At 38.7% G+C, this 7,251-nt stretch overlaps 1 protein-coding gene across 1 annotated transcript; it reads left to right on the top strand.

The window, feature by feature from the left end:
• The first annotated feature begins 2,456 nt into the window (after positions 1-2,456).
• LOC148909744 (uncharacterized) lies at positions 2,457-6,787 on the top strand. The gene is made up of 2 exons (XM_089033287.1): positions 2,457-3,932; positions 5,545-6,787. Exon 1 carries the CDS (start codon positions 2,662-2,664, stop codon positions 3,895-3,897), a length of 1,236 nt encoding a protein of 411 aa, XP_088889413.1. The 5' UTR covers positions 2,457-2,661; the 3' UTR covers positions 3,898-3,932; positions 5,545-6,787.
• Positions 6,788-7,251: the final 464 nt, after the last annotated feature.

Here is a 7,251-nt window from a genome sequence, read left to right as displayed (position 1 = left end):
ACCATTAGAGAGTTTTAGATTGACTTTTTTTCCTCCCCGCAAACGGCAAACGTGACCACGTTTTCATAGTTTTCCTGTATTCTACTTTATCTTTTACAAACCTTCTCACCAAGCGCAAATATTCTTTTGTTTTTCTACTACTTGGACTTTTTTGCGATTCTTTTTCAGTAATTTAAAAGAATTTTTTACTGGTCAACTGACGTTTCACGTTTGCCTTGAACGTAAATCTAAAACTCTCTATTACCTTGTAATAAATAGATATTAACATAAGCCGTTTCCAGAGAATTTTTCTCTCGGAGAAAACGCAGAGCAAAATGTGTTTAAATAAAATAAAACTTTGCATCTTGAAAGTTACTCTTGGTGTTTATATACAAAACTAGACCTGGATATATAGGCAAGATGGAGACGGCTATTTACACCTATTTCGAAAATCGTTTTCGTACCAAGAGCGTCAAGTAACAAGCCAGGGCTCCAGAGAACGTCGGTATTTTTAATTATAATTGATTTATTCATGGTTGATGCAAGTGGCTATATCTCTCCACTAATTATCATCTCAAGCAGCCTTGCTTGGAGCAATTCGTGAAGTCAATAAATGAAAATGCACCATTTATAAACTAATTACAGCTAAAAGTACCGGCGTTCTCTGCGGTCTTGGCTCGATGCTTGAGGCTTTTGGTGCGACAACGATTTCTAAAATAGGTGTACATGCCACTAGAGAAACGAATGATAATAAAAAAGTTGCCATGTTATTGAAATTGAGAAGAAGCCACTGCACAGCAAAACCTTAAAGTCTCTAATATATATTAATATTGAAAAAAGCGCAGGCTGACAGCATACTTTGTTTGATATTCAACCGAATTAAAACTGAAGAACGCTATATTTCGATTGAATACGAACCCGAATATGCACATGAATTAATTCTTGGTATCACGTCTAATTCGTTTTACTTAGTAATATTACGTCTCTATGTACGTCTTCCTGTGTCTTGTCTAAATGCAATAACGACTGAGCGAACTAGATCGAACTAGCTTGAAGTGAAACAAGAATATTTAAATATGCAGATATATGCAAGTTTATACTTGCACGTGCGGACGTATAAGCCGCATGAAAGTGCGAATTCTAGGAGAAAAACAAGTAGAAGAAAAGTAAAATTTCAGTTTATCTTCGTACTCGCTTGTTCTATTTTCTGTCTGCTTCGCTCATTCCTTCTGATTTACTGACATATTTATTGCCAACGAAGAATTGGCAGATTCTCTTTACCAGAGACCTTTGCTGCCTCTTGAGCTTCATTCTGTCCAGGTATTTTCTTGTTTCTCTTTTGTGGCTGTTTTTCATTTCCTGCAAATCAGTTTTCACTTTCATGCAGAATTCTTCGACAAACAACCGTGATTCTTGTATGAATTTAAAGTCTGCCTTGTACCTTGAGCTTGCAGCTAGAAGTAATATATACAATTCTAATCAATCATACAGAGTTTTATAGTCTTAATGGGAACACTCTTTCAGCAAACTGACCAATATCAATATGTATCTATAAGAAACAATATTTTTAAAAATCTTGCAATCTCGTATTTGCAGCTATTTTCAAAGAAGCGCGCGCAACCAGTCTTGACTAGTCATAAATAGAGGATGAAAGATTTGCAGCAAACAGTTGGCTTTAGTTTAAATCTAATTAAAGAAAGAAAGAAACGAACGAGCAGGCGACAGACAGACAAACTCGTTTTTGATCCGGGATTCCGCCTCCTCTTTTGTTACAATCCCTAGAAATACTACAAAAAACAACAAATCATCCGCGAAAGGAAGACGAAATTTTTCACATTTAATAAATCATTAAACATTTCAAACAAGAGCGCATTTGCCAGGTTTTTGTACCTTCAAAGTTGACTTTATTCGAGTGTTTCCTCTTGACCCAGATAACCTGCCATACAATTCCACAGAGGATCCCAAACATCAGCATACAGCTTAGGATCATGACAGTGTTCAAATAGAGGAGGGATGAAGCATTAAAAATATCTGTTGATTGCTCCTCGACGACTGAACTTTGGGACTGAAAGAAACGCCATCCATTTAAAATCTATCGATGATTTCTTTAACAACATCGTCTTTTTAAGAACTCATATTGACTTAACGTCGGAGTTACCAATCTCCAACAAGCTCAAAAAGTTCGCCAGTAAAAAAACGAGCAAGGCAATGGGCCTTTTTCACGCGGCAGCCATGTTGGTTGGAACAATAGATTCTACCACGCGTAGCCTCACATACAAGAGCTTGAAAATGAATTAATGCAGGTTAAGCAAAGGTTTTTATTCTCATGAGAATAAACATGGCCGCCGTGTGATAGAGGTCAATGTGTCCAAATTTTAAAAACTAGTTTAATTAAGGCTTAAGAAACCAAATTCTTTGATTGCATGTTAATTCATCATTGCTGCCATGTTGGTGTCATTTAACAAAAGATTCTACCTCCTCATTTGCATATTCGAGATCCCGTGAGATAGCGCATGCGTAGTGAAGTTCATCTTGCGTTTGCGTTCAGTGAAGAAAAGTCCACGTTTTGTTTCGGAAAAGATTTTAAGAAGAACCACGATTTTCTTAGAGAAATAGGTGTCTACCGACTTCCATCGTCCCGAGGGAACTCTCAGTTCGTGTTTTGGCAAGAACTTCTGAAGAATGGAGCAAGGCCATGAGGCCAATAAGCGTCAAGGCGAAAGTCTTGCAAAAAGATCAGAAACCACCAGTGGTTTAACCACCATGAAAGAATCCCGAAAGGGAAAGAATACTGTCGAAAAAACTTCCCGAAAGGGAAAAGGGCTCGAAAAAAGTCATAAGACGGGAGAAAATCCCACGAGTCCCAAAGACAAACAGCCAGAAGATGGCCACTCGAAAAGTTTGGCGCCAAAATCAAGCAAAGACCAAACCGAAAATACCTTGCTGGCCGAAGATGTAGATGACATCAAACAACAACTAGCAAACATTACTGGATCTTTAGCTAGCCTTACACCAGTAATTACTGAGATAAAAACAGCCTACGATAATTATAACCAGGCTGTTGATGAGTTGTCAGAAAGTGACAGTGAATCGCCCGCCAACGAAAACAATGGCGGGGAGGAGGAAGGTGAACCTCCCAGGAAAAAACCCAAGAAAGAACTGAATGTGGTTCTCGCCGGCATGGCGAAAGTGGTAAATAAACCACTACACAATGGAGAAGATCTCGACTCGGATTTGGCCGAATTATTGACAGAACTTCTAAGCAAAGGCGCCAGCGAAGACTCGCGCGAAGAGCTGGTGGAGAAATTACCCACGCCAGGAAACTGTCAGCGACTAGAGGTCGTTCGAGTAAACCCTGAGATCTTCAATAGTGTGAGAAAGGAAGTAAAAACAGAGGATGTTATGCTACAAAAAGCACAGAAACCTCTTCTTAAAGGAATAACGGCAGTAGCTAAAGTGCTAAGTGACTTTATGAAAGCTGAAAAAGATAAGAACATTCCAGCCGAAATGGCGGACATGACAACAAACACAATGCAGACTCTTTCAGACAGTCTGTCACTGTTAAGCGATGCTTCGCATGAAATTGACTTGCGAAGAAGAGCTTTGTTCAAATCAGATATGAAATCTGAATATCGTTTGCTGTGTAGCGATCAAAACCCTGTTAAAGATCTGCTATTTGGAACTGAGCTAGGCAAATCAGTAAAGGATTTGACGGAGGCCAGCAAGGTCACATCTAAAATTACCTCGAAACACAATAACTACAAGAGACAGAACTCAAATGGCAGCCAATATGCGAGGTCAGATCAGAGAAGGTTTCCTTTTTTAAGCCGGGGCAGAGGCTCTACTGGAAGGCAAAGAAGCGGATACACAGGGTACCGAAATCAGAAAAACCAATCCCAGTATCAGCCTCGCAAGTGAATTCAAGTTTACATATCTCTATTCCTCTTGTTAAGGTAAGCAACCTTGAGGAAAATGATCATATTGCATTTAAAACAGAGAAATCTGTTCTGCAAAGTGAGAATACACTGACCAAAAACAACTCCTTTGAGACAACCAAAACTTCAATCAGTTGAAGAGAAAGCTCTTCATACACTAGTAGATGAGCTATTAGACAAACAAGTCATAGAAAAATGTGAACACGAAAGAGAAGAGTTTATTTCACCAGTGTTTTTACGAACAAAAAAGAATGGAAAATTCAGATTGATATTAAATCTCAAAAAACTGAATAAAAATATTTTACCAGTTCATTTTAAAATGGACACAATACAGTCCTGTATAAATGTAATGGAACGGAATTGTTTCATGGCATCTCTGGACTTAACTGATGCTTATTATTCAGTTTCTATCCACCAAAAATCCCAGAAATACCTAAAATTTCAGGTGGGAAACCAATTATACAAATATATCACACTACCAAATGGTCTTAGCTCTGCACCGAGAATATTTACAAAACTCATGAAGCCAGTGTATTCCACTTTGCGGAGCAGAGGACATATCTCAAGTGGTTACCTAGACGATAGTTTTTTATTGGGAACGTCATATGATCAGTGCATGAACAATATAAATGAAACTTATGATCTGTTTAGAGACCTGGGGTTTCAGGTCTCAGAGGAAAAATCGGTAACCCGGCCAACCCAAATTTTAGAGCATTTGGGGTTCATATTAAACTCTATTGACATGACAGTCAGTCTCACACAGGAAAAAAAAAATTAAAAATATTAGAGTCCTTGGTAAAACCATTTTGGATAATAAAACATGTACAATAAGAGAAGCAGCTAAACTTATTGGAACTTTAGTTTCTTGTTCTGTTGGAGTGGAATTTGGACCACTTTTCTACAAACAACTTGAAATTGAAAAAATTGAGGAACTCAAAAATAGCAGAGGTGATTTTGAGGCCTTAATACAATTCTCTAACTCAGCTAGAGAAGACATTAAATGGTGGTTAGGAAACCATTACAAATTTACTAAGAAAATTTCCCACAACAACCCAGACTTCACCCTTACCACTGATGCCTCCCTGGAAGGGTGGGGTGCACACCGCCAAGGAAAGGACTGTGCAGGAGGTAGATGGCTTGCACATGAACAAACCAAACATATAAATTGTCTTGAACTTGAAGCTGCTAAATTAGGACTACAGTCTCTGTGTAGCAATGAGAAAAATGTACACATACATTTACAACTAGATAATGTCACAGCAGTAACATTTATTAATAATATGGGTGGAACTCACTCTTTGGCTTGCAACAAAGTAGCTCGTGAAATCTGGTTGTGGTGTATTTCAAAAAATATATGGCTCAGTGCGACACACATTCCCGGAATACAAAATGAAATAGCTGATCGGTTGAGCAGAAAATTTACAGATAGAACAGAATGGCAACTTCATCCCACTGTTTTCAAACAGCTAATAGAACTCTGGGGGAGGCCAGAAATAGACTTATTTGCCTCCCGAAACAATTATCAATTCAAGCCTTTTGTATCATGGCGTGCTGATCCTGAAGCCATGGCAATAGATGCATTTTGTTTAAGTTGGAAAAATAAGTATGTTTATTTATTTCCACCATTCAGCATGTTGACCAAAGTTCTTCAAAAGCTCCAGGAAGACCGAGCTCAAGCCTTGCTGATAGCACCATTGTGGCGGACCCAAGTCTGGTTTCCAAAGATGTTACACATGTTAATCCAGCGACCAGTGTTGCTTCCAAGAGACAAATTTGTGCTACAATTACCACACAACAGAAAACTGATTCACCCATTGTGGCCAAAATTGAAACTGATGGCATGCCTTTTATCAGGGGATGACTCCAACAACAGAACATTTCAGAAAGAGCTTGTGAAATTATCCTCTCGTCATGGCGAACAGGAACAACAAAACAGTACAGAGTTTATTTGGATAAATGGAGGAGATACACAGCAGAAAGAAATCAAGATCCCATTTATCCAACTGTAGCTAATATAATTGAGTTCTTAACACACCTATATGACTCTGGAAGCAGTTACTCAGCAATTAACACTGCCAAATCAGCATTGTCGGCAACTGTTGAGCTTGCCGATAGTACTTCGAGTGTTGGAGAACATCCTCTAATTAGAAGATTTGTCAAAGGAACTTTTCAGACCAGACCACCTCGTCCAAGATATCACTCAACTTGGGATGTCTGCAAGGTGCTAGATTTATTAAAAACATGGAGTCCTGCCTCAAAGTTGGATTTAAAGTTACTCACTCTCAAGCTAGTTATGTTATGTATGTTAGTTACTGGTCAAAGATGCCAATCAGTGCACATGATGGACCTTCAACATGTTTCAAAAGGGAAGTCTTCCTACAAGTTTTTTCTAGGTGGACTTATAAAACAATCCAAACCTGGAAAGCAACCACCAATACTGGTGCTTCCTGCTTTCCCTGCAGACAGGAGACTTTGTGTAGTGACTTACCTAAAAGCTTACATAGCTAAAACAGAAACTATCCGAAGGCCACAGAACACAAGGCTCTTTCTCAGTTATAACAAGCCTTTTCAGCCTGTTACCAGAAACACTATTTCTAGATGGGTCAAAACAGTAATGGCACAATCAGGCATAGATGTTAAAACATTCCTACCACATAGCACCAGGTCAGCATCAACCTCGGCTGCTTATCGCAGTGGAGTGCCATTAGAAACAATTATGGAAGCTGCAGGATGGTCATCACAATGTACATTTGCTATTTTTTACAAGAAAGACATTAAACCAGACAATTGTTATGGAAGCTCAGTTTTAAGCTGTGCTTTATAAAGATGACAAAAATGTTCAATTAATTTCATATTAAAATGTTTCCATTTGAGGTTATTGTGTGTTTCCCTACTGAAGGGTACATTGACACGGGCCCACGTAGCTTTGAAGTCTCACGGGATCTCGAATATGCAAATGAGGAGGTAGAATTAAAAAATTAAACGAGGCTTACCTGTAAGGTGAAGTTTGATTGGGATTCTACCTCCTCATTCTTGCATAGAGAGATCACGTGCCCACCCCATTGTCTGGTGTATACCCACCCATTTCTTGGGATAACATGGGCCCGCTTTAAAGGATGAACTTCACTACGCATGCGCTATCTCACGTGATCTCTCTATGCAAGAATGAGGAGGTAGAATCCCAATCAAACTTCACCTTACAGGTAAGCCTCGTTTAATTTTTTAATTTCTCATTAGCTTCATTGTTAACTGCACCATAATAGCCGACATTTTTTTGTCTTTTGACTCTCTTGGGAATGCTAGCAACCCATCAATACCAAGAAATAACGAGATACAA

The sequence above is a fragment of the Actinia tenebrosa genome, unplaced genomic scaffold (assembly GCF_029948245.1).
Source record: "Actinia tenebrosa isolate PJP-AT-01 unplaced genomic scaffold, QUT_ActTen_1.0 PGA_scaffold1__47_contigs__length_23844297, whole genome shotgun sequence".
NCBI lineage: Eukaryota > Metazoa > Cnidaria > Anthozoa > Actiniaria > Actiniidae > Actinia > Actinia tenebrosa.
Note: the sequence above shows the minus strand (reverse complement) of the source record. Positions and strands in the feature narration are given on the sequence as shown.